This window comes from Podarcis liolepis (genome assembly GCF_965112155.1).
Source record: "Podarcis liolepis genome assembly, chromosome: 2".
In the NCBI taxonomy this organism is placed as follows: domain Eukaryota; kingdom Metazoa; phylum Chordata; class Lepidosauria; order Squamata; family Lacertidae; genus Podarcis; species Podarcis liolepis.
In genome coordinates, this window is record NC_139555.1 from 38,940,237 (window position 1) to 38,967,721 (window position 27,485).

General features: G+C 39.1%; 2 protein-coding genes and 1 long non-coding RNA gene across 8 annotated transcripts in view; 1 reads left to right on the top strand and 2 right to left on the bottom strand.

The window, feature by feature from the left end:
* The window catches only part of TBCD (tubulin folding cofactor D), a 163,121-nt gene that overhangs the window by 52,622 nt on the left and 83,014 nt on the right, over positions 1–27,485 (top strand). For all 5 annotated transcript variants that reach the window (XM_083487441.1, XM_083487442.1, XM_083487440.1 and 2 more), the window contains exons 9-14: positions 5,497–5,542; positions 7,880–8,012; positions 9,690–9,838; positions 10,689–10,749; positions 11,916–11,990; positions 12,937–13,031. In XM_083487441.1, the coding sequence (XP_083343567.1) occupies positions 5,497–5,542; positions 7,880–8,012; positions 9,690–9,838; positions 10,689–10,749; positions 11,916–11,990; positions 12,937–13,031 (559 nt within the window). The remainder of the gene's footprint in view (positions 1–5,496; positions 5,543–7,879; positions 8,013–9,689; positions 9,839–10,688; positions 10,750–11,915; positions 11,991–12,936; positions 13,032–27,485) is intronic.
* LOC310699622 lies at positions 3,355–5,490 on the bottom strand. The gene is made up of 2 exons (XR_014522165.1): positions 5,264–5,490; positions 3,355–5,222 (listed from the first exon to the last, which is right to left on the bottom strand). It is a non-coding gene; the product is annotated as an uncharacterized lncRNA (long non-coding RNA).
* ZNF750 (zinc finger protein 750) lies at positions 14,074–26,805 on the bottom strand. 2 transcript variants are annotated; one of them, XM_083487546.1, is made up of 3 exons: positions 26,601–26,805; positions 20,284–21,860; positions 14,074–17,822 (listed from the first exon to the last, which is right to left on the bottom strand). In XM_083487546.1, the coding sequence occupies exons 2-3, from the start codon at positions 21,687–21,689 to the stop codon at positions 17,117–17,119; spliced, it is 2,112 nt and encodes a 703-aa protein (XP_083343672.1). In that variant the 5' UTR covers positions 21,690–21,860; positions 26,601–26,805; the 3' UTR covers positions 14,074–17,116. The 2 variants fall into 2 exon arrangements, with proteins under 2 accessions (XP_083343672.1, XP_083343671.1); XM_083487545.1 differs by having other exon boundaries at positions 14,074–17,825; positions 26,601–26,789.

Here is a 27,485-nt window from a genome sequence, read left to right on the forward strand (position 1 = left end):
TTACAGCTTTTCAGTGTGGGCTTAAGTTCATTCAAAAATGTATGTGAATTGCTAAGTCCCTGATTTGTATGCTCATTTAAATTGGGCACAAAGAAAGTTGTTTTATTCCATGTTGTACCATTGATCTAACCATCTCTGTATGATCTACTCTGACTGGCAATATCTTTAGGGTTTCAGCAAGGTTTTCCCCTCCAGCCCTACTTGGAGAATCTGAGGGTGAAGTCTGGGGCATTTTGTGCTATACAGCTGTTCTGTGGTTCCTCCCCTAAATTGCGTCAAGCAACTATTAATTATAGAACAATGTTATCGATCCTGTGAACAGAAGAAAGTTCACAGAAGGGGCCTTGTAGTCCCTTCCTCTCCCCTGTGTTCCCTTAAAGAGGGAGGTGAGGGCATGGGAAGCTGGTCAGAACTGGATGAAGGTTTCTTGTAGCAGCGGGGTTCTGCTTGCACAAAGTACGTGCCTAAGTATGGTCACTTTCCCCCTTTCCTAGCAACATCATGGCCCATCCTATGCTCTTCATGGGGGTCCCCCAGTCCTTTGGACAAATTTTTCAGGTGGTGCAGGGGGCTACAGAGTGAAGGAGGGAATGGGAAGTTCCCTTTATGTACGAAAAACAAAGCTGAGAGCCCCCGGATTCTAATAGTAGCCAGCCCAAGTGCATTGGCAGGTGCATGCTTCCTGTGGCTTATATGAAACTTGTCCTAATTTGGGTATAGGCTCCTCCTTGACCCAGGTGATTTCCTCTTGAAATCATTCCTCAACTGTTATACTCTCTTGCACTTTTAGTAATGTGTGGTGGGCAAATGGGACTAGAGACAGTGAATTGCTTGTCTGACCTGTGAGGGGTGCTGAAGAGCAATTGACTGTGCTCTCTTCAATCTTCCCTTAAGGTTGGGCACAACCCATTGCTCATAGTTTACTGGAGCCAGAGGGTAACTGCAAATTCCCATCTGTTTGGCAGCAAGATGTACCTGCTGCCAAGCAGTCATGCCAGTCTTAAATAGTGATGATTTGTATAGCTCGGGGAAGATTTCCCAGAGGTAATGCTGATTCTTACATCTTACAAAGGCAAAACCAAAGTGGGTTATGCAGACAATTAGGAGGTGTGTCAGGTTTTACCCTGATTACTAAGAAACTAGTTCTTGTTTGTACCTTGCACCATGTTATTTCAAAAGCAACAAAACCAGATCTGACACTTCTGTCGCTAGGATACGCCAATGGTTTTCTTTAATTTGTAGGTGGTGTAATTATTTAAAAGAGAGAGAGCTGCATTCCTCTCAGCAGGCTGGTTAGTTTGGCACATGTTATGCGCCCCCATTAATATGGAAGGAACGTGGTGTAACTTTGGAATGCCCAAGGCATATAATAGACACCTTCCCCTGCTTTTAACATAATGTGCTGTGGCCTTTTAAAGTTCCTGAAGACAAGACAAAGCAAACATATTATTGGCTTCCTAATTAGAAATAGGTTTCTTCAGCTGAGACCTTTGCACACCTTTTGTTGCTTCAGGAGAGAGTCAATATGAAAGCACCACCTCTCTCTCATCTATGCTATAAAATGAGTTCCAAGTCTTGTTGAACTCGGTGGAATGTAGTTTGAATGCACCTGGATAGGGTCGTACAAGCAAATAAACTAGGTATATCCCCATGCGATGGTTTTCCACCCTGACTATTTTTGCCCATCTCTGCTTTACAGTGGTACCTCGAGTTAAGAACTTAATTCGTTCTGAAGGTCCGTTCTTAACCTGAAACTGTTCTTAACCTGAGGTACCACTTTAGCTAATGGGGCCTCCCGCTGCTGCCGTGTGATTTCTGTTCTCACCCTGAAGCAAAGTTCTTAACCCGAGGTACTATTTCTGGGTTAGCGGAGTCTGTAACCTGAAGCATCTGTAACCCGAGGTACCATTGTGTTGTCATTATTCACCCAAACTCTAAAACACATCTATATTGTAACTAAGTATAGAACTCCTGTAGTTATTGTCAAAGATAACCAACTATTTTATGTATGTGCTTTAGGAACGTTATTGGGTTTTTCTTTATAACAACTCTATGAATTTGAGAAGTACTACTCCCATGTTACAGGTGTAGGTAGGGGAGAGAGTGAGTCACCTAGCCAGTAAAAGTTTCCTCCAGAGAAGCCACGGCTCTAAAAAGACAAGCGAGTCTTAAAACTTTTGGGAAGAAATTAAAATCAAATGAAATGCCTTCTAAAAAGGATTTTTTTAAAAATGCTTCTGCAAAATACTATTGCAGAGAGCAAAGTAGGCTGCCTTAGCAGGGAACCTAGGCTTGGCCACAGAAAAGATCCTCTCCCGTGTCTGTTCCAAGTGCAGATCAGATGTTAGGGGGACATATTCTTTAGCCTTAACTGATGATCTCAATGAGAGAGTAAGCCTGCAATGCGAAAAGTTTATATCTCTATTCTGATAAACTATTCTACACTGGGCTCATGTTAAGTTGATACTTCAGCTTGTGATTCATAGCCCTATAGTTGATTCACTTCGTGTTGGGAATGAAAGGACACATTGGGAGGTCCTAGGGGACTTTAGTTCTGGCCTTGAGTCCTGTGTACATATTGCCATCTTAACTGACGGAATGTGGAACTAATTCCAACTCCTTTTAGGTGATTAGAATCATAGAATGGTAGAGCTGGAAGGGACAATGAGGGTCATCTAGTCCAATCCCCTTGAATGCTGTCACCCAATGTGGGGCTCGAAGCCACGGCTTTGAGATTGAGAGTCTCATGGTCTACTGAGTGAGCTATCCCAGACTTAAGAAGGGTCCTGACAATGACTTGCAGCCAGCCAAGGCCTTATGTTTATGTACACTCACAAACCAAAAGTTATTCTGAATCGGAAAGATCCAGCCATGTCTATGATAACATCTTTTATGCAGTCAAGCCTATTGGTTTAACCTCTTTTCATGGATTTCTGTCACAGGTGAAAATCCCTATATAGTCTGGTGATTGCTCAACAATGTTTATGATGTGAACATCTCTCTAAAAGCTCTGTGAAGATCTTGAGTTAGCGCTCCGAAAGATTTAAGTAATATTACATATATCTCTGCAAGGCTCCTGATTTTAGGGGGGGGGGGGGCTTCTTTCTGGCACAAATATAGCTGGCATTTTTAACATTGTTAGCAGGGAAGTGTCAAGATCTGTTGAAAGTCCTCTGCTACTAGCATCCTTTTTATTTAAAAGCCTTAAACTGATCCTAATCCTCAAGATGTTTTCTGTACGTTGCAATGTAGTGTTCATTAATGCTACTTTTAAGATCATGAAATGCTGTTCATTAAAACCTAAAACAAAGCAGGTGCATAGCCTCGGGGAGTTTTTGTTGCATATGCACTGTAGTTGAAATTACTTAAGTCTGTAAATAGTTGTTCCATAGGAGGAAATACTTCTAGGGTTGGGCTATGTTCCTTTAATTTTAACTCCTGGCCATATTTATCTGGAAGGCTTCCTTTCTACTGGAGTGACAAAACATAGGCTAAAATAAAGTACCCAGTCTGGAGTCTCTGAACGTTTAAATGAATGGGTAAAAATGAATAACTCATAGGGATATTCTTTGGGTTGCTTTAGTCATTGCTCTTTTAGTTTAAGAAACTTCTGGCACGATCCAGCCCACACTTTCATACTTAAATACAACACTATCATTCAGACTGCAACACTGAATTGCACAGTTTCCCTTGTGAAATGCTTTCTCCTCAGCTCCAATAGAGCTTGTTTTTGTGTCCTATTGAGCCATACCCATGGTGACTTGTATGATTCGATGGTGGATGCTACTGCTAGGGGGGGAAAGTGTGGTGTTCACTTGCAGTAATATAAAATTTCAGGATATCAATACATATAAGTGTCTCTTGTTCCATGTACATAAAGGTAAAGGAACCCCTGCCCGTACGGGCCAGTCGTGTCTGACTCTAGGGTTGCGTGCTCATCTCGCTCTAGAGGCCGTGAGCCGGCGCCGTCCGAAGACACTTCCGGGTCACGTGGCCAGCGTGACAAAGCTGCAGCTGGCGAGCCAGCACCAGCGCAGCACACGGAAATGCCGTTTACCTTCCCGCTATAAAGCGGTCCCTATTTATCTACTTGCACTTAAGAGTGCTTTCGAACTGCTAGGTGGGCAGGAGCTGGGACCGAACGACGGGAGCTCACCCCGCCGCGGGGATTCGAACCGCCGACCATACGATCAGCAAGTCCTAGGCACTGAGGTTTTACCCACAGCGCCACCCGCGTCCATGTACATATTTACATATAATAACTTAGGGAAGGAGAAAAGTTCTTTCTTTCTTTTGATATACATTCTAAGGCTAGTTTAGATTGCATTGCAAATGACTGTATCCTCAGTGCATTTCGTTAAACAAACTAAACCTGCTACCAGTCCAAAATCCCAGATAGCAGCCATGATTATTATTTTGTTTCTCGGTTAATTCATGTTGTGCAAGAGCACTGGGAGTAGCCAGAAATGTGCAGTTTGGGTGGACATTGGCTAGTGTGTGTCATAGCTTCACAGTCTTGAGGCTTACATTTGATGACAGGTTTACTGACTAAAACAGGTGAAGATTGCGAAATTGCTTAAATCATAACAATGTATAACAATATATTGTAGACTCAGATTGCATCTGGCCCCTGAGCAGTAGAGAATAAAACCCAAGCGAGAGCCATCAAAATGTTAAGATTCTGCTTCTCATATTTTCTTTGCTATCTTAAACATTTTGGTCATGTCTAGTTTTTTCTTCTCTTATGGTGATTCCCATTTTGGCATCCTAGAGCTGTCAACATTTGTTGCCTGTATGTTGGACTCCAAATGAGCATATTTTTGTATTGCTCCCTCCATCCGTTTCTTATGTGGTGAAGATGCATCATAGAGGTTTGCAAAGCCATGAGGGCTTTTAAGTCCTACAGAACTAGCAGGGTGGTAGAGCTCTCTGCCAAAGTAGAGAGTGGGTAAATATGAGACTAAACCAGTTTAGACAGTTTCCTTTTGGCTAGGCTGTATGATTACGCATCCAGAAATTGCTAAGACAAGAACGGAGAAGATAGAAAGTCTTTCAGCGTAGAAGTTCTTATCTGTAGCAAACTAAGCTGCTTAGGTTATAGGATTACTTTACATCTTGCATTTCCCCAAATTTAGGATATGTTTTGAAAATGCAACAAGGTCCCATAGGAACAGGGATTTATCTGAAGCAAGACAGATCAAAAGCCTGGATTTGAAGACATGCTAGCCAAACCATGGTTTGGCCATTGGAAATGTGAGAGGACCAGGACCAGGGGAGGAGTGAAGTGGCTACATTCTCCTCTCTGGAAACACACGTTTGTGCTAATACATGGTTTTGCTTGGTGTTCCGTGCAAACCAGACTATATTCTACTTACAGCTTCTGTATCAAGCCTGAAAAAGTGATTCTTTAAAAAACAAACAAAAACCCCTGTCTTTTAGGATCGTCCCTTCCTGTTCCATCATTTTAGTAACACATTTTTTTCTTTCACTTTCCAGGCACAACTTTTTAAACACGGCAAAAGGGAAGACTGTTTGCCGTATGGTAAGAAACTTCGTAATATTATAAATATCTTAATTCCCGTTACGAGAATGACAATGATCGTAAGGCAGCCAAAGTTACTTGTTTATTTTATTCATTTATCCGAAGATCGCAGGGCGGCTTGCAACATAAAAATACAAAATAAGAACACAAAATACATAATAAAACAAAAACATTGTTAAGTCCTGTTGGTTTCACAGCGAGAGTTTTGAAGCATCTGCTTCGATTCTGAGAACTGTGAACTGGAAAGAAAGTTAGCCCCTGGGTCCCCAAAAGCTTTGGTGGAGGTTGTGGGCCCCTGTTGAACAACATGGGATGGAGTGTGGGGTGCTGTTGGGAAGAAAATTTTCCCAGGAGTGGATAGAGGCAATATGTTCGGGCAAGTTTTGTCCAATATAAGGCTTCTATGTCCCATCCTATGCTGTTCTAGGGGGCCTTTTGTTGGGAGGAGTGTGGAAGAAGGGAAGTCAATTTCTGTTGGCTTCTGCTGATGGTTTTTCGAATCCAAGTCAATGAACTTAAGTGCTACCCTTTGGTGGAAATGTGCCCAACTTTTTACACTTTTATAGTGGATTTGGGCGTGACTTACAATACCTAAATTGCTTTATTTTTCTGTACATATTAGTCCATCTCTTACATTGATTCCTACAGAAACATATGTATGTGAGTATGATAGTTGCTGAAAGAGTGCCTCTGTTGACCAGTGACATTTTATCACTGCTCAGTAACATAGATTGACACTTGTAGCCGTAAGCATCAATGTATTTATATGGATAGAGGAAAATAGTGGCTGAATTCAGATGATCGTATCGCAGCTTAATAAACTGACATAAAAATGAGCCCTTTTTGCACAAACTGACAAACAAACCAGTAAAGCTTTCATAAATTTTAGTTTTCCATTTTGTCTGAATTAGAAAGCTGTCATTAACAGCTTCAAAGCAAGCTAGGATATGCAGCCATCGTCATATCTGAACGAGATCCACAGCACCTTTTAAAATTGGCATATTTACTATGTATTCTGGAAGAATGCTAACTGAATTACAGAGCTATGCAGGTTTTCTGGTTCTTCTATTAATATGGTAGCCTTAGGGAAATTCTTTAACATAGTTAAGCATTGCTTCAGGTGACAAATATAACCAGCCTTTCCCCCCTCTTCCTTTGGCTATTAGTAGTATCATCTTCGCCTCAAGTATATTTTCATTCTCTTATATTTAGGAAGGATTCTAGAGAGATAGTAAAGAAAGTACTTTTTTTCTATTCACATTGTAACAAAATCCACAACACACCCAGTATGTATCTCTGGTGGTAATAAAATATATTTTAAAAATCCGTCTAACTAGAAATAGGCAAAAATATATTTACGTTTATTCAAAAGCCCTCTCAAGGTTTGTATGATACATTCAGTATCATACAAACAATAACAAAAACAAAAAATATAAAATAAGGTTTTAAACCAGGCATAGGCAAACGTGGCCCTCCAGATGTTTTGGGACTACAACTCCCACCATCCCTGACCACTGATCCTGTTAGCTAGGAATGATGGGAGTTGTAGTCCCAAAAAAACATCTGGAGGGCCGAGTTTGCTTATGCCTGTTTCAAACTAAAACAGTAGCATAAAACTGGAAATAATTATCCTGAGGGAAAGTTATAACAATGGGTGAAATCCAGTGCCAACCGGTGGAATGGGCATCTACTTGTGAAATGCAACTTGCCCTTCCTCTCCTCTTCCCTGCATTCCTGTGCACCCACAAACCTGTTTTGGAAGGTTGCTATGTCTTCTGGAACAGATTGGGGTGGTGCATGCGCGCGCAGCAAGTAGAGAGGAAAGGCAGGTGCCGTTGTATGAGTGGCAAGATTTTGGAGATCACCCAGTATGCTTAAGGATTAAAAAAAGGGAAGATATTGTTTAATGAGAACAACTCAAATACTTCTCAACATTATTTCCCTTCAGAATTAATCACTCATTTAGAAAAAGGGTGGGTAAGGGAGGGAAAGGTTAGTTAAGCCTGCTACAAAATGTATGGATTTGCTCCTCTGAAACCACAGGTTGCCTAAAGTTTATAGCTAAATGTTTTCCCTCAAAATATGCTTTGAATTTTATTAATCTTTCAGCATGATCCTAATTGGGGCCAATAGAGTTTATACCACAACTCACTGAGTTGTGACTAGTATACTGAAAGCTGTAAATATCATAACAAACGCTTTCTAAAGGAATATAGATAAACGTCTTGCTAGACTTGGAGTTAGAACTTCCCAGAACCTTGTGTCTATCATGGATTAAAGTAATATGAGAAAATAAAAGTATGTCACATTTATTCACGAGACGTTTCTTCACTGCAGCTTCTACAGTGCTTGACTGCCTTGATAACTGCAAGCTCTCTGAAAGTAACCAAACACTCCTTCGCAAGCTGGGAGTGAAACTTGTTCAGCGACTTGGCCTGACATTTCTTAAGCCAAAGGTGGCAAAGTGGAGGTTTGTTCTTTTCAGACTCATGTTTTTACTTGCCTCTTCCTTTTATTGGACTAAGGTGAACTATAAAACTATCTTTCATTGTTAGGGGCGGATGAGTAATAGATCACCACATGTTCATTTGGTGATCAGAAGTTATGTTTTAAATATACATGGGTATTCCAGAGATAGAAGCGACTGCTTCCCTGTATTACGTTATATTTGTATTTTTTTGTATTACATTATCAGTTCAGTATTTTGCATATTTTGTTCTGGATTTAAATAACCTTTCCATGAATAAATTCAGGTCCACTAAAATCCAAGGCGATATGGCTGCCCCCCACCTTCAAAAGCAAAACAAAATAAAGTTAGGAATTAGATGTGTGCAGTGTAATCCAACCAGTTTACAGAATTTCCAGTCTTATTCACACTTTGCTTGCATTTAAAAAGTCACAGTCTCATGGAAATTTATATTCTCAGCCAATTATTGCTTTCTTCATTTTGCTTATTACTTGGGGGGGGGGCTCCCTCCCCTTTTATATCTCTTTTCATTAATGTGTTACTATTTTTAGCTTTTTCTGTTGTGTTAGCTGGAAAAAGACATAGGAAACAGCTTCAAATGAAGTCCAAGCTGTCTATTTCCCTTTTGTCAAAACTGACTAGCAACAGTTTTCCAGTGTTTCAGGTGGGAATGTTTACTAGCCCTACAAGGACATACTGGGGATTGATCTTGAGACACCTGTGCAGGCAAAGCATTTGCTTGGCAGCCCAGCTATAGTCCTACCAGTACAACAAAGCATGTTGTACCTTGTCCTGGTATCACTGTTGATGATACAGTCCACTTTTTATCCTTAGTTGAGCTGAATATTTTACCTTTAAGAGTTACCTTAAGCAAAGTGTTTATTGTTGCAGATTGCGATCTTTTTATGCAAAACCCAGATCCTAGTTTGGCATCTTAAATGCATTTTGTGTTGCTGTAATTTGCTGTTGTTTTTAATTTTTCAAAATTTAAACATAAGGTTTTCTTCAAACACTTGAGTTGGAGAGCTTTATTTTCTATGGCTGGATCTAAAGAAGTCCACTAGTTCTCTATGCCTAGAGGTAGTAACATTCGAACTTTTCTCACCCATCTGTTGCCACGTGTGAAACCTTTTTGAAACTCCCATTTGAAGGGGCGAATATCAAAAATTCCATGGGGCACACCCTAGATATTGAGTATGCCTAAAGTATATATTTTGGGGTCTGAGAGATTCTCACAGTCTTAATAAACAAAATGAGTACTTATCTCATGAGAATACAAAAGGGATTTAAAAAAAATGGTTTAGATATTGCTTGTACGAATCCCCTGATATTTATGCCATTAGGCATATGAGCAGTCATTGCTTGAATTAATGTGCCGTATTCCTTTGGAAATAAACAGATGAGTGTTTTTGTTATTAAAAGTGTTTCATTATTTTAATAAGTGATGCAACAGTAAGCAAGCAGCAACTGACCACAGGCAACTTCCCTGAGGAACATTGAAGAAGCCTTAAGTTGTGGCTGCTAGGTGCTATTCCCTACAGAAGAGAAATGCATTTGAAAGTTAATATCTTACATTTTTGAAGTACACTACATTGATGTTTTTGAAGGGGATACATATAATGTATGAGAAAACTCTGACCTTTTTGGAATATAATAACTATTCCAACTTTCTCTTTCTAGGTATCAACGGGGTTTCCGTTCTTTAGCTGCAAATTTGCAGTTTTCTGCAAGTAGTCCTGCTGCACAGGAAGCAATAAATGCAACGGCTGTCAAGGAGGAGGAGGAGGAAGAGGAATATGACATCCCAGGAGAGGTTGAAAATGTTATAGGTGTGTTTGATGAAAATGGGAAGCAGTGTAAGGTCTGATACCATATCCAGTGTGAACATGGGGTTGTATCCCATTAGTGTAAGGACTTCTGGCTATATAGCAGGCCTTTCTTTTTTCTCCCTGCAACCCCCCCCCCCCAATCTAATCTGGGGGAAACGTGCAGAACAGATTTGGGTAAGGTGTGGGGGGCAGACAGGGAGAGAAGAGGGAGAGGAAATCACTTTGTGCAGGCTTATCTCTTCAGATGGGATGGCTTCACTAAATACAGCTGTGGTTTCTTTGTTTGCTTCTAAGGATCTCCTTCCTCCTTATGGTTAACCTGCAAAGCAAGAATGTAAATGATTTAAGCCAAGGTCTCTTTTAACATTTAAGGGGTAATAGTGCTATAATTCTTGTAGGTGCTCTTGACTTTTGCTTTTCTCTCTGCCTCCCCTTTCTGTCAGTGGTTGCTGATAGCATCACTTTGTGCTGCGTTGTGCGTCCTTTCCTGCCTTCTTACAATGTTTTGAATGTTCTATCATTCTTAAAAAGATATATTTTCCCCTCACTTTTTTTGAATAAAAAGGTGTCTGCTCACCGTCCATTGTATTCTCTTCAGCGAAGATAAATAAAAGCTTTTATTTCCTTCCAATGCCACCCTCAGGAGGAAGGCACCACAAATACCTTTCATTGAGACGGGTTTGAGGATATCTCTTGATGTGGCTAGAACTAGTGAAGCGGTGAATGAAGGCCACTTATTTCCCCCCAGATAAGGAGCCTGATCTAGAAAAGGCCTGTGACAAAATATAGACCTATGGATGCTTTTAGCTTCCTATTGTGATTTATATTTCAAAAACATATGTTTTTCCAGAGCAATTGCTGATTGGACTGAAAGACAAGGACACCATTGTCAGATGGTCTGCAGCAAAAGGGTAGGTATCCTCAAATCAAATAGGCTTTACAGTGATTAATATGTAAATATCCATTAACTAAAGCCACATGGTTGGTTATTTGAATTCAGTACCTAGAATTCAGTGCCAGCTCTTACTTCCACCTACCTCCTGTTTCCTAGGCTTCCAAGTCCACAGATCTTCCCTTTGTACTAATTAATTACTGGACTTTTGGGGAGGTTTGCCCTCAAGCAGCCATATTGGGCAGCTGATTCTAGAGGCGGTACCGTTTTCTTTTCTTTAAAGCATTCTTAAATACCTAAAAGGAAAATGAGCTCCAGTTCAGAGTAAGGAAGCATCATCTTTACTTTTGATGTCAGGGCAAATGTCTCTTGAGACCTGTAGCATGCAGTGGCTAGGGATGCTGGGAGTTGTGGTTTTCAGCATCTGAAGGGCCACTGATTAGCCATCTCTGGCCTGGATGTTACACAAAGCAGGTATAGGGGACAAGGAAAACAGAAGCAGAAAATGCAAAGACTGAGTGTTGAAGTGAGTTCTACACTTCAGACTCAGTCTGAGAATGGAGACTGCAGATCACTTTAGATTCTACTAGGTGCTTGTAGGTATCGGGCTACACCTAGGATGAGATGAAGAAGCAATGGCTGATCCCCATCTTTGAAAATCAGATGTGTCTCATGCCTTAAGCAAAACACACAGGTTCCTGATAAATCAGACAGCAGGTGTAAAGTGACGCATAACAGTATTTATATTATTAAAGCCAGATATTAATTTTGGGCGGTGTGCTAGGTAAGAGCAAATTGAAGCCAAATAAGTTTTACCTAGTGGTTGGAGGACAGGCACCAAAATGCAAAATTTCTCTTTAGGTAGTAGAAAATCATCTTCCTTTGGTTGCACTTTCCTCCTTGAATGGCTAAATAGTGTATTATTCAAGGTACATAAAAAAGCAAAAGTAATCATGCTGGTCTATGAGGAAAGAACTCCACAGTTGGGCAAAATCTTTATTAGGACCACCCAAAAAGCTGTGTAAACAAGAACCTGCAAGATTAGAGGGGCCACAAGTTCTGTTCCTAGAACTCTGGAAGGTCTAAAAGAATGCACAGGATGATACCAGCTTCATTGTAGCATGTGACCAATAACAATTTGTGCATTGTTGAATCTAAGCCTTCATGAATTACTGCTTTTTGCAGGATCGGGAGACTGACTGGAAGGCTACCAAAAGAGCTGGCTGATGATGTAGTTGGATCTGTCTTAGATTGCTTCAGGTACCACTTTACATTGTGTAGAATGTTTCCCAAATACCATGCAAACTGCAGTGAACTACATCTAGCTCTGGTGTAGTAAGGAGGATATGGATACAACAATTATAGCAGATGTATATGAGTTAAGGAGTGGAAACTCTCATTGAAAACACTAGCTTTAAAAAAAAAACATGGGCATGAAGAATGGAAATAAGAATATCCTTTACATTGGTTTCTGATGTTTAAAAATTGCATAAATAAATAAAATATATTAAATAAATAAGTTTGCTATTCCTTGAATATTAATTTTAGTTGAAAGTCCCATTGAAAGGGTTGCGCTGTGGGTTAAACCACAGAGCCTAGGGCTTGCTGATCAGAAGGTCGGCGGTTCAAATCCCCGCAATGGGGTGTGCTCCTGTTGCTCAGTCCCTGCTCCTGCCAGCCTAGCAGTTCAAAAGCACGAAGTGCAAGTAGTTAAATAGGTACCGCTCCGGCGGGAGGGTAAACGGCGTTTCCATGCGCTGCTCTGGTTTCGCCAGAAGCGGCTTAGTCATGCTGGCCACATGACCCGGAAGTTGTACGCCGGCTCCCTAGGCCAGTAAAGCAAGATGAGTGCCGCAACCCCAGAGTCGTCCGCGACTGGACCTAACGGTCAGGGGTCCCTTTACCTTTACCTTTACCCATTGAACATAATGGGGATTATTTCTCAGTATAAAAGTGCTTAGGCTTGGGTTGCACATTTTTAAAACGGGGGTCAAACGAAACAGTTTGGGAGAAATTGTTTTGCAGTTAGGGGAAAATTTAATATATTACTGTTACTGTTTGATGCCTGAAATATTTAGTTGCTATTGTCATGCTTTTGAAAGCATGCAATTACTGTGTACAACCAGCTTTCAGACAATAATATATCATCTTATTAAATTCAGAAAAATTAGTTTGAATGCAATCCTTACGTTTTCTAAAATTATAGTTTCCAGGAAACTGATAATGCTTGGCATGGTGGATGTTTGGCTCTGGCGGAATTAGGAAGAAGAGGGTTGTTACTTCCCTCCCGGCTCTCAGATGGTAAGTATCTTGTCATTTAACTAGGTACTATCTATACTGCTTAACAAAAGCAAAACAAAATAGATGACTTGTACAATACAAGGTAATAAGCACAATCAAATGCATGAAAGATTTGATAGACTTTTGTCAGCTTCTGGTCTTGAGAATTTCTTACAGACTAGCAAGTATATTTTTCTTTCCTTAGTATCTTTCTCCCCTCCCCCCCTTATATTGCTGACTTTGCTTTTATCTCCTGCTATTTCACAGGATTACAGTCATACCTCGGGTTACAGACGCTTCAGGTTGTGTTTTTTCGGGTTATGGACCCGAACGGGTTACTTCTGGGTTTCGGGGGTTGCGCATGCATAGAAATGCTAAATCGTGCTATGCGCAGAAGTGCTGAATCACAACCTGTGCGTGTGCAGACGCACCGCTGTGAGTTGCAAACGTGCATCCTGCAAGGATCACGTTCGCAACCCAACCGTCCACTGTACAAACTTGCTTTACTTTTTGGATCTTGTTTCCTTCTCCCATATTCTAGTATTGCCAGAGTCTGTTACCTCCCCCCCCCCCCGCCAGCAATGCCTTTGATACGCTGCAGTATTCTTTGTGAGTGCTTCCTTTGGAATGTATTTGAAAAAGGCAGTTAGTCCACAGTGAGCAGTGTATAAGGAGCATGTGGTTCCCTTGCTAACAACAGTTACATTAGATACCAGTTGGTTTCCAAACCCAATTCAAATGCTGGTATTGACCTTCATAGCCCTCATTGGCTTTGGACCAGGATACCTGAAGGATGTCTGCTCCAATACGAACTGCCTGGTTATTTAAATCTGCAAGTGGACTCTGTGTCCAGTGAAGTTAAATGTCAGTTTAGTGAGAATGTGCAAGAGCGCCTTTTCAATGACTAAATAAATTTTGAAAATGTGTGTTTGTGTGTATAAGAATGTGCAATAAACTACAAGAAGGTGTGCAATATTTCTATACTTGAACAAATGTAAGCTTTCTTTTTTGTAGTCTTGTTTTGGATTTTGTTTTTGATCACAAAACACATAGTAAAACAAAGGCGATGTAAACACTTTTATTTTAATTTGCAAGTATAATACAAAGCATTTTACTGCAAGATTAGAAAAGTTGTCATGGTAAAACTCATGAAATAGAAAATTGCTCTCACCTGGTTTGCAAAACAGCCCCCCCCCCCCACTTAGCATGCCATTATTTCATTGCTTACAAATTAGTATGGATGCAAAGTACAGAAATAACTCCTTCACCACAGTGTACTTTCTTATATGAACTAAAATAAATATCCCCTTGGTCTTGTGTTCAGCAGGTGCTTGGTGTCTAAGGAAATGAAAGCATTTGTGTGGGAGCATCACTCCACCTCTGTCATTTCAAACTCCTTTGAAAATCCCAACCTCAAGATTTGTATTAGTTTAATTTAAGGTGTGGTTTAAGTAATCCGTTTGTTAAAGATGTGCAAAGGCTGCATGGCATCCCGGTTATATGAGTGAGGTACAAATAGTAAATTAATTAATTAATTAATTAATTAAGATGACAGTTCAGTTGCAATGCTGTAATGCCAGTAACATCAATTCTAGTTCATAAGCTTACTGTTCTAGCCAAAGGCCATAACAAACTTGTAGCAATAGTATTACTAAAACAATACAGAACATATATCCATAATATGTCAACATCTGTGTTGTAAGAGAGAGAAAGAAGATACCAGAGACACCAACAAGCTTAAATCTAGCTTGATTTCAGTTTAAACCTCCGAATCAGCACAACATGTAGCTATTTTATCTAACCTTTTTCCTGATTTGTTTTGCAGCCAGTGCTGCACTCTCTGTGCACTCTAACACTCTCTGTGTTAGAAAGCTATTATTCTCACTTGAAAGAAGCCAAACCATTTCTGCTGCAATGTTCCCCGTTGCTTGTGTAAACAAAGGTTTCAGAAAGCGATCTCTTTGGTTTCTGTATAAGGGGCAGGCTAACAGATAATGAGTGATGTCTCCCACCTGAGGTTGACCACAGATATGAAATCTGCATACAGGAAACATGACTTGGAAACACAGCTCAATATAGGCTTCTCTTAAGGAAACTGGTGAGAGTTTGGTGCTCTGTTCTTAGGAGTGGATACCGGGGGGTGGGGGTGGAATCTGGTGTTTCTAATTAGTTGCAGGTACCTTCTAGATTCTGTGCAGAGGAGCTAATCCTTTAGTTAGCTCTTATTCAGGGTCAGCACAGAGCCTAGTTCTGGAAAGTAATAATAGTCTAAAACAACTTGACAGGCTGCTTTCCAGTGTTGGTTATCACCCAATTCCACAACAGAACAGAGCAGGAAAATGCTACGTTGGCATAGTAGCAATTCCTTTAATAATTTTTTAGTTGAGCGCAATCTGCTCTTGCCTTTATTGTTGGCTACCTGAGTTTGGTATGAAGAACAGCTGCTGATATTTCTGATGCTAGAGTGTATAGCTTCTGAAAAAAAATATACCGTATTCTGCACTGTTTCCAAAGCTTTAATGGAGTTTGAATCAGAGCCCCAGATTTCAATGCCATAGAGCATTTGAGTAAAAACTTTGCTACTAAATATCTTTAGGGCAGTTTCAATCAGCTGCTCTCCCTTGTCGTAACAGAACTTCATCAATGACCCGATATTTTTCTGCCTCCAAGAAGACATTTCCAAGAGAGGGCTTCACTAAAGAGTACACTCTTAATGAGTAAGTTTGTTCTATAGCTGGAAGATCTAAATATCATTTATACCTAGGACTCTATTAGCCAAGAATCATAATCTTGTCTTAGAGTAATTTATAGATAGGCTTTCTTATAAATAGACTTTCTTGTTTGCAGTATGTGCTGAACACCTGCAAGAGAATTTTGAGGCTCAATCGGGAAAGAGAGAAGAGCACTAAATCATCTGCATACATCATGATTGAGATATTTCTGTTCCTAATTACTGAAGAGGGGCAGTTTTTACTGGTTAAATATGGTACCAGATCATTAATATAATAGCTAAAAAGATCGGGAGCCAGAATACAACCTTGCTTGACTCCCTGCAATGTTTTGAAGGCATAGCACCATTTAAACCTACTCTGACCCTCATTTTTGTGCTGCTTTATAGTTCTTGGATGAATAGCAGAAGTCTGCAGTCAATATTGGAAATTGGAAATTTCTCCCACAGTCTATTTCAATTAATAGAGTTGCAGCAGAAAGATCAATAAAGGCTTCATAAAAATTATTCATAATATTCTTAGTGTATTTTTTTTAGTATGTTTCAGAGTAGAATGTTGATCAATGGTACAGTGTCCTTCTTTGAACCCCGCTTGTTCTTCACAAATAATGTTATCTGTAACATCAGTGAAATCAAACTATTGCTGAACTGACAAATGAGTTTTAGGATAGTGTATTAGAGCTGTCCAACATTTCTTCACACATTTCTACACACTAGATTAAGAAGGATTTACAGTAGGATTATAAAAAGACATGACAGCACAGTTTAGATTTTGATTCGTGGATGGCATCTTTGCTTTGTGCTGTTTGATTTTGGATAAAACTGACGCAAATCTGTATGTTAGCAAGAATTAATATGAAGACTTCCAGGTCCAGAACTCAGCAACTACTAAGCTTTAAAAGCAAATGGAAATTGTCACAATTAGTTAAATTATAGAATGATCAACAAAAGCGTGTTGAATAACAAAAACTAAACTAAAAAGATTTGAGAACATTATGCGAGTCACAAGCAACGTATGATACTCCAATGCCATGGATAAGATATTCTTAATTTTATAGTTTACACCTTTGGTAATAAAGGTGGATGTAAAAGTCATTCCACCATAGTGCATTTTAGAAACATATCATTAGCTTCAGTTTACTTTTAAACGTTCACTCAAAAAATCAGGATACAGTCAGAAAATATTCAGGATGCTTTAAAACATAAATACAAAATTAAGAACAGTTTATATTTACATGTTTCAACCTATATGGATCAAATGAGTCTGCCTGATTGGAAAAATAGGAATTGTTACTGGAAACTTGTCCTTGCTTCCTGGTGGACAGTGTGCTCGTCAACTGCTCTTGTATGTAGTTGGTAGTGGATTAAACGTGAAGTATTACGATACTCTGGTTCTTTTTCTCAGAGTAAATACCCTACTGCAGTCATTTGTTTGTACTCGCTTTGTTCCTTGTTGCAATTTTGCCACTTGTCTTTGATTGGTCCTTTTTTGTCCTTTTCCTTTTTGACTACTGTGACAGTCCTGAGTATCTGATGGTTCAGGAGCTGAATCTGTATACTGAGAATTGCTGTCCTGATTACTTTTCTGTGCAGTCTCTATTTGGACTTTACTAGGACTATAGGCAGCTAACTGACAAAGAGCAACAGCTGCAGTTTGTTTCTGCTCATCACAATGGTCAATTGTCCTAACTTCCTGAACTTCTTTCCTCTGCATTACGGTAGGGACCTTATCACAAGAACCTTTCTCCATATGATCCTTAGGGCTGCAGTCCTCAGCTTCCAAATGTCCATTTTCAGTTTTTTGAGGTCCACTGTCTTCAGCTTCATATGATGACCTCTGGAGGGGTTGTTTTATGTTGCAGTTGTCTTTTACGGAGAGATTCAGAGGCATTTCCTGAAGTTCCATAAAGTTTTGGTTTTCCACATGGAGACCGTTTTTGTACATATGTTCATTAACAACATTTGCATCTGGCTTCTTGGAAAGATTAAGTGGTACTATCCCTGTGTCGTCATCAGAATTGGATAAAAGGTCATCGTTCTCATTACTTTCATGCTGTATATTTTCATTTTCATTAGTGACATCACTACTGGGGAAGAAAAGAAAAGAAAAATCATTGAAAAATTCCATTATGTAATTAAAATCTGATGTAGGACTAGTATGATATTTTGATTTACATACTGTGGCAGTAAAAGCAATGCAATGAATTGATTTAAAAGGTATCAGAAGAAATTGTGCTATGGAGTAAATTTGTTACAGTGAGTAATGTTTGGTTTGCATGTCAGAAACCTAGTTTTAAATCTCTGTATAGACAAGCAATTCTTACATTTTTACTGCGATAAATTAAAATAATTTGTTGCAGCCAACCTATTCTCCTGGAACATATTGAGAAGGAAATATCAACAATGTTTGAGGTCTCTGAGAGCAGGGCACAATATATTGTGTGCTCTACAAGTATTTTATATTGCAATACAAACAGCTGTTTAAGAGTGACATTAACCCATTTGACCATCCTTCTGTAATGAAAATGGTCCCAGGCTGATCCATCACAGGACTTATAAGATCAAGTTTGTTACACTTCTCTGCCTCGGAGGTCTAGTCTGGATATAAATTCAAAAGTAAAATAAAATAATAAATGTTAGTGTTTATTGGAAAGCTGGCAGGTTGCTGCAGTGTTCTAGTCTGCACATCATTTTAAACCATAGTTAATGATTGACTGTGTATATGTCAATCTCATCCACTTTGCTTCTCTCTGTTAGTGCACAGGAGAAACAGACAATGACTCCTGGCTTAGTGTTACATTTGGACCCAGGGATTTTGGTTTGTTCTGTCCAAAGAGACCATGATCTGTAGCCAAGGTTTGTTCTTGGGCTTTCTGGTTGTGATTTATTGAAGTGAAACAAACCATAACCCATGGTTAGACTGTAATACGATGGTGCCAATCATGATTTGATCCTCGTGTGTGCAAACAGAGAAGAGTAAAGTGTGCAAAATTGGCAGTTCACTATGTTGTACCATATCAGGAGACCATTACCTTCTGTCCTTCTTTAAAGATTGGGAAAATAATGAAAGAGAGCTCACCACATCCTTCAGTCTTGTTGCATGGGAAAACAAAAAGGCTTATTTCATATTAAATGGCCTTCCCACTGAGATCATCAGCAGAGGTCTTCCTCTATATCCCACCGCTGTCATAAATGCAGATTAAAAAAATTCCTTCCAGTAGCACCTTAAAGACCAACTAAGTTAGTTCTTGGTATGAGCTTTCGTGTGCATGCACACTTCTTCAGATACACTGAAGAATACATGCAGATAGTTCTTGGTATGAGCTTTCGTGTGCATGCAGTGTATCTGCATGTATTCTTCAGTGTATCTGAAGAAGTGTGCATGCACACGAAAGCTCATACCAAGAACTAACTTAGTTGGTCTTTAAGGTGCTACTGGAAAGAATTTTTTTATTTTGACTATGGCAGACCAACACGGCTACCTATCTATAAATGCAGGTGTTAGGGACATAAGCAGGCCTTTGCTGTTGTAGCTCTTGAACTCATTCCCTTAGGAGATTAGCTCAGTCCCCTTCAACAATAAGAGTTACATTTGCCATGCCTATGGCTTTATTTTTTCTGCCTGGTATGTTGCTTCGACATGGGTTACTTTGTGCTACTGTCTTGGTTTCTTCCTGCTTGATATTTTATCATTTTAATAGGTCTCCATTTTATTATTACAGAATTTTAATCTTTTTTTAATCACATTCAATAGATGAATGTCTTCCTCTACCTGAAAAACAATAATCTAAGGCTATACTATGCATTCTTTACTCAGGAATCAGCCCCGTTTAGTTCAGTGGAACTTGGTTCTGAGTAAAAGTGCATAACATTAGGTTGTGAATAGCAACATTCAGATTCAAATAGGAAAAACAGCAGAGATGTTAAACACAACAATGATAAGTATAAAAATTAATAAAGCAAATATCATTTTACTATAATTCTGAATAACCACTATAATGGTGTAATCTCCAAGCATATTTCATCCACCCTTTGTCCACTTCCATTTTTTTAAAAAAAACCAACCCAGCTGTAGGGAACCTTTGCCCCCCCCCCCGATGTTGCTGAACCCATCACCTCTGGCTATTGGCCATACTTGCTGGGACTGAATGGAATTGTAGTTCAGCACCTTTTGAAGGGTCAAATGTTTCTCACAACCTACTCTAAGCTGATAAGGCAATCCTAACAAAGTTTACTCAGAAGTAAGCCTTACTGAATTCAGTTATATTTACTTGCAGGTAGTGGGGCTAAACATAAGTCTCATTCACTTTGATAGGTCTTACTTCTGAGTAGACATGGCTAGGCTTGTCCTGCTTGCCACCTGCATATGTCCTACCTGCCTTGGGTTTACAAGTTTGACATGTAATAAAAACTGTCCCGGGAGTCCTTGTGTGATGTAACCTAAGGGCATGTTTGCTCTCTCTCTCTTTAGTGTTTTGAAGAAACCCCACACAGATTAGAAATATCTTTATATTTATATATATTAAAAAAACTTTATATATCTACCTCCTGGGTGTGTTTCCTCTATCCTCCTTTGTAAGAGGCTGAGTGGATTCATCCGTACTTTTCCTCACAGGTCTGAACGCCGTGCCGTTTTCTTCAGTTTGATTGTATTTGTTTATAGATGAAGACCTGCTAGAAAGGTCAAATAAGCCTTCACAACCTTGACTTGTCTGAGTGAAGTTTGTTGGGCTGGGTCTGCCTGGGGACCCTGTGGCTGCACTTCCAGCACGGGGGCTCATTTTTGCATTCTCTCTCTCATTTTGTTCCTCTTTGGAATGACTTTTGGCATGTAGCATAGGGCTTTCTTTTTCCAAATCATCTGTTTTTTGGTGAGAACTCAGTGACTGTAACCTGGCAGGGCTTGAAGAAGCTGGATATAGCAATGTTGTTTCTTCCATTAAATGAGAACTAGAGTCTCTGTTAAGACCTGTAATGTGTGGTAGCCTGTAAAATGCTGATTCTGTTGGTCTACAAAGTCCGTATGGTACTGGGGGATTAGGATGATACTGCTGGAATAAACGGTAGTGTTCATAAGCTGCTGGATTTATTGGTTTAGGAAGTGGTCCAGGGTGAGGAAGAAAATGTCTCTGATCTTGAGAGCTGTAGACAGAGAGCACTGAACTTTCACACTCATGAGAGTTTCCAGGAAGAAAGTAAGGTGCATAAATGGCCAATCCATGCTCATACAATGAAGGTGAATACTCGGGAATTATAGGCTGCATATAAGGTGGAATGGAAGGGAAACCTTTTGTAGGTGGAATTTTATGAGTAAATTCTGGTGCAATAAGTGTGGACGCTGTTTTCCATGGGTTGTTTGGAGCATGAAATGCTGACTTTGTGTGGATTGAAGGGCCTTTGTTTGAATCAGAAAGAGACGCCAACTGAGATAGCTCAATGCTGTCTTTACTGTGACGATGTTCTCCTACTGGGACAAAGGCAGAAGGTCTTACAATGCCTTCAAGACCAGGCTGTGTGTTAGCTGTATTTTCTTCTTCATGACCGACAAGAGTTAATTCCTTCTGAATTGATGGTGTTTGCCCATTTACTAATTTACCGGTTGCTTGGTTTTGAACCTCCATGTTTTCCTTGGCATCATCTTTGGGGAAAGCATATTGAGGTTTAGATTCAAGATTTGAGAGGGGTTTAGAGGAGGTTGGTTTCGCTCCAGGTTCCGCCTGATTGATCTGCTTAGGCTCCAAGGAATTTGACTTTGGACACTTGATAACCCGATCCTGCTCAGACACTAAAGTAATTGAGTTTTTGCAGAGCCCATACTTCATGTGGTTGAAAAGATGTGATTTCTCATTGCAGGTGAAAGGGCATTGAAAACACTTGTACTTGAATGGTTTTCCTGGAGGCCTTGGGATGTAATGAGGTTTTTTTGGCTTACGTTCTTTGAGAAGGCTCATCTTTCTGTTTCAATGATTAGACTTTTTTGTTTTCCTTGCCCTAATTTATAAAATGTGGTTGATATCTTAGGTTTTCCAGATTTACTCCTAACTTTGAGGAGACTCTCAAAAATAATTATTTGAAGCCATTTCTTCTGGAGACATCAGAACAAAACAGCACGCAACAGGAAACTGCAAAACAGAAATTGTAATATTAGAATTTGAGAACTGAAACAAATACATATGTCAAATGCTTTATTCAAATGCACATTGTGAGAAACCTTCTGGTTCAAACAAAAAAGTCAATTTCCAACTTGGAAGCCTATGAGCAGGGCATGATGCTGATGACTATTTTCTGTTTCATGTCTCTGGCATCTGGTATTTTTAGGTTTACTGTCTTGTGAACATGAAGGTCTCTAGAGCTGTCATCTAAGAGTCATTATTTGACCTGTCCTCTACAAATTTGTAAACCAACCTAAGTTAGAAGCCATTACCTCATCCTGTGGCAGTGAATTCCATAAACCAACTATACACTGTGTGAAATAAATTATATATCAAAGAATTAGACTACCAATGTTGTAATTTCAATTCCTTATCCTAACATTTACAATTCATTTTTTTCTCTATTACTGCTTATTGAGTTAACAATTTTCAGTGAGTTGTCCACCTAAATACCAGGTGTTTTTTTTTTGGGGGGGGCTTAGTCATAACCAATTAAGACCACATTGGTTTATGGGTGAATCTAGGACTCTTGCCCTAGTGTGCATTACTTTGCACTCACATTGAATTTCATTTGCCATTTTGTTGCCCCTTCACTCACAACGGAGAGTTATTCATCATCTGCTTTAGATTTCACCATCCTGCATAACATGGCACCCTCAGCAAACTTGACAGTCTCATTGCTCACCTATATTCATGAATTACAAGCATGAGAAAAGTGAAGCTAATGTAGAAGACTCTTAGATGCCTTTGCAAACATGATTATCCTCAGGGAAAGCACACATGTCTGTAGGTAGAGCTCTAATTAACTAGCCTGAAGTTCAGGGGTGCCTACTACCTGAAATTCCTGTTGGATTAATTAGAGAGAACGCATTCAAACAACAGTGGTGGAACATCCACTTAGGATGTGACAGGGAAAGATGAAAGCAAAGTGAGAGAGAGAACTGTAGGTGGAGGAGACAAGGAGGAGGGAGGGCGGTGCTTGGTAATAGTAGAAGCTTGAGTGCAATCCAGTCCAGCCTGTTGGGGAAAGAGGAAGAGATTCCTTGATGGGGAGAAGTAGGGTGGAGTAGGATTGACTCCATCCTGGAGAGCTGACCTAGCTCTGCTATAGAGCAAACAAGCTTTTAAACAGCCTAAACAAATATTTTACTAACTAGTGTGAGTAACTTTCAACACACTACAACAAGCCAAATTCTGAATGCTTAGAAGAGCGCACTCTCCCAAATTTCTTCTTCTTCTAAAGTTTGAGTGTGTTGCTGTTGAAATGACCTTGCATTCTTTGCTGCACAGCTACTTATAAGTATGTGTGTCTCTGTTCCCGTATGGCCAGGTATAAATCTGAGTCAAGCATCCACTGATTTATAGGGGCACGATCAACTTGCTTTCCCTTAGAAACCGAAACAAGTGGATACTTTTAATACAGGCTGGTGATTTTCTCGGCAGATAAGTCAGACGGGCTTGTATTGACTTGTTCCATTATGTTCGCTGATTCTGAAGGCGTGAGAATCTCTCAGAGTCATGTTCTCATGATTTTATAGGATGTGTTATGGCAAAGATCTAAAAAGTGATGATTTCATCATGAACTGTAAGCACCATTATCAAAATGATGACTGTTGCAAAACCACATACAGTATCTTGAGTTACCCGAAACTACACTAATACCACTTGTTAGTTTAATAGGGAAGTCTGATGGCTTTTTATTTTTATTTATTTTTTTAAAAACCAAACCTTGCTTACATTGCTGTTTGAATTAGAAATTAAATTAACACATTAAATGAATTAATGGGGAAATATTCAAATGAGGGGACTGTAAGTAATGATAAAAACAAGAGACCAATAGCATGTCAAAATAAACAAATTTATTACAGTTTGAGCTTTCGTCTTTAATCTCATTAGATTTACATAGAAGGCAGCTTCATATATCTGATAAAAAGCTCATGCCGTGAAGGTGTGACATGACTCTTCAGCAGGTAATTATATAAGCAGTTGAGTTTTTGTTTAAAATAATAAGAGATATATAGCATTTTAGATTATTTATTTTCTTTGTATTTTTATTATATTACTCAACTAATAATGCATGGATTTAGATTATTAAAAGAAAAGCACACCGTTTAGTCTTTGTAAAGCACTAAGGGACAAATTTTAGTGATTTCTGACGGAGTCTGGGATCCAAAGGACTACTTAAAGGATGCTCAAGAGGGATTTTTATCTGTTTATCAGCAGGTCCAACAAACTTAAATTCCATCTGTTTCAGAAACAGCCATTTAGTGTGTGAGTGGCTGCTGGTAGGAAAACATTGGATCCCACCCATAGAAATACAAACAAAATAGAATCACAGTTTGGGAAAATTCTAAATTCAAATAAGCGTGTCACAGAGTTAATGAATTTAATTATTTTGTTTCTATACATGCACAGCTTTATTTAGATAGTACTGTTAGAAAATCAACACATTACTTATTATGAAATGAGATTCAGCAACAACAAACAAACCAGTTTTTGCAGAGTGCAGGTTGAATTTTGAGTAATGGCGTAGAACCAAAGACGGAAGAATTGTAACATGGTGAGTTCAGTTTGTACCAGTTATACCTTTGTGCTAGCCTGTAAGTCCCAGAGCAAATAATGCTTTAAGTTACTGTTGTCACAACAAACTATTCCCCAGGATTACCAAGTTAATAGACTTTGACTGTTTGAATTATACAAATATGTTATATAAGCACAATATTGATATTGCTAGATAAAAATATTCATTTTCCTAGTGTGCAGAATGTTATATTATTTTATGGACGTAGACTCACATTTTAATAAATTAACATTTGCACTGTATGATCTCTCCGTGAGAAGCAGAAAGCAGTATGGAACTATATATGTTTGCTAAAGTGCATTAAAAGCAATCCTGGATTTTTATTTTTATTTGCAGGAAAAGTTGTTTTTAGAGGAAAAGTATGCTCCCTTATATCTGAGTTTCCCAGGATAGATTGAGGTATATCATTCCAACTCAGAAAATTCAGTAACCAAACTTATTTCTGGAAGTATTGGCTGTTCCAAGTGGTAATGGGAAACACTGGATACAAAGAAACTTTGTTTACTTAGATGGTTAGGATTTATTTACATTCTGTTTAGAATTGCAGCAAAAAGCATTCCTATTACTGTACACATTTAATTGGACATAGTGAAGTTTATTAGAATTTTGTGGGGAGGTTTCTGAAGCAAACTGCAGTTGTTTTTGCAAGGCAAATCACTGTGCACTGCAAAACGCCACTTGGTGGCTTTCGGATAGATGTAAAAAGATATTTCCTGCGCTGTACTGATACCCTCCTGGTTGCAGTTTCTTTCATATTGTGCTAAGCTAGGCTGTCCTTTACTATTATCATTGAACCCAGCAATTGCAGCAAAGATCAACACCACCAGAAAAAGTATGCAGTTTCATTTGTCTGTAAATTCTTTTTTGTTTCTTTAAAGATGCAAAACTAGCAACATATGGCTTATTACAGGTCACATAAAATGAGGAATATTTTTCAGTGAATAAATGTAATTGTTGCCTTATTCTTCTGTGTAGTAGCTTACTTTTTTAAAAATACAAAGGGACAGCTCCGATTTAATTTTTTTATTGCAGACAATGGTGTAATTATCTTGCTTAATAGTTCAATGCTATGAATGGCTGCGCAACCATTTTTGAAGAACATTAATATGCACACGCTTGGCTGCTGTTGCAGCATTCTTTTTGGTGATATTGATCTGGCTGACGAGTCCTCACTGGGGTGGAGCATTTTGAAGGGCATGCTGTGATTAAAATATTGTGATGTGGCATTATTGCATAACTCAAGATCATGCCATTGTCACCTATCCAGCGTTTTGCAAGAACAAGTCTTCTGAGTTTTATTTCACTTTAGATTTTACAGTGGTTGACTGCTCTTCCCTTCTGGGCTTTTAATCTTTAAAACTAAAATATCTACTCTTGCAAAAATATCAATTTGTGCATGATAGAAGACAACAAAAGGACAGACATGCTATAGAGGTCAAGATGGACTGTGAGGAAGAGTCATTAAGATTCAGATATATCTGTGTAGCAAACATCTGGTCCCAATATTAAAAATAAAATTCTTTTAAAATAGCTTAAAACCATTTTGCGCTAATAAGAATAAGCCCTTAATCATTTTTGAATGTCTAATAGACAAGTGTAAATTCATTCTCAAACTATGTTTTTTTCCTCCTTGGTCCACCTCTGTATATAAAATAAGTATTTCCATTAACTGAAGACTGAACTAGGACAAATGTAGCAGTTGAATTCTATCTGAGTAAAAGTTAGAAACTTTGGAAATAGCCCCCCCCCTTTTTATTTATTGGAAGTAAATACTCCAATAGAACACAACATAATAAGCTGAACATAGTAAGTTAAGCAAGGAACCTAAAATATCCACTTTTAACTTGAAAATAAAGCATGGTTTCAACCTCAAGCTTTCAACCTCAAGACTGTCATAGTAGTACAAAAAACAAGATTCTTTTTAGGTAGAGAGTAAAATAGTATTTTTTTGCTTTTTAATTTAAACCTGCTGAAGAAATGCACCTGCTCGTAGAGGAGTTGCCTTTCTTGAGAGGACAGTAAAACACAAGCACAGGCTAACAACTTAGATAAACATTCCTTCAGTTAGTTGGTGGCTTTTCCTTTTAAATTTCTTGTTTTTTTGGTTGCTGGTTTTAAAGTCCACTCACCTGTGAGTTTGGGAACCGAGATCCAAGATGTTCCGAGTTGTTAAACTGTTGCTGTCAGTGTTGAGAGAGAAGTACCTGTTTGCTGCTTGATTAAGTGAAACTGAAGGAGGCTGTTTCAATGGGAGGGACTTAAAAGTGTAGGAGTCGAGCCCTGCGGGTGTAGAGATGCACCTGATATTACTTCAGCCTGAAGCTACAGTTCATGTGTTTCCATTTACTCTTTCATTTGATGTTACCTCAGCATCTGAGCTATCGAGCAGCAGCACTCTTGTCATGTCTGTGCCCTCTAACAAGCAAGTTTTTGTTTCTCCCACTGAGTTAATAATCTCCTGTCAAGGGGAACGGAACACGGTACAGACACGTTTCTCAGTTTAAGATCTTTTAAACCATTTCTGAGTGAGAAGCAGATTGTCATGAAGGCTTTAAAAGGTTATAAAACAGTAGTAGAAATTGTAGGCTGCTGCACGGGACGTTTCTTGGTTTGGTTTGGTTTTGTGTGTGTGTGTGTGTGTGTGTGTGGTGGATGTGTGAGAATACTTGAATGCTGCAAGATTCCTCCTCCTCTCCCCCCCCCCCCCGCAGTTGTCCTCATGATAACTTCTGCCTGGGAACGGCGAGACAGAACTAACTCAAAGCCTACTTGCTGTAGAAACCTGCCAAAGCTTGCCAGGAATCAGCAGCCAATTGCATTGTAATGGAAAGGAGTCACCTCTGTAGGAAACTGAATATTTGCTTAGTTTCTCTGTTCAGTAGTTCAACTTCCCAGCCACTGAACACACTGCATGGTGATTGTACTATTATTGTTTGATAACTCTCCACCACATGTGAGAGAAGGGGGGTGTCAGTACACCATTGCAAATAATAATAATAATAATAATAATAATA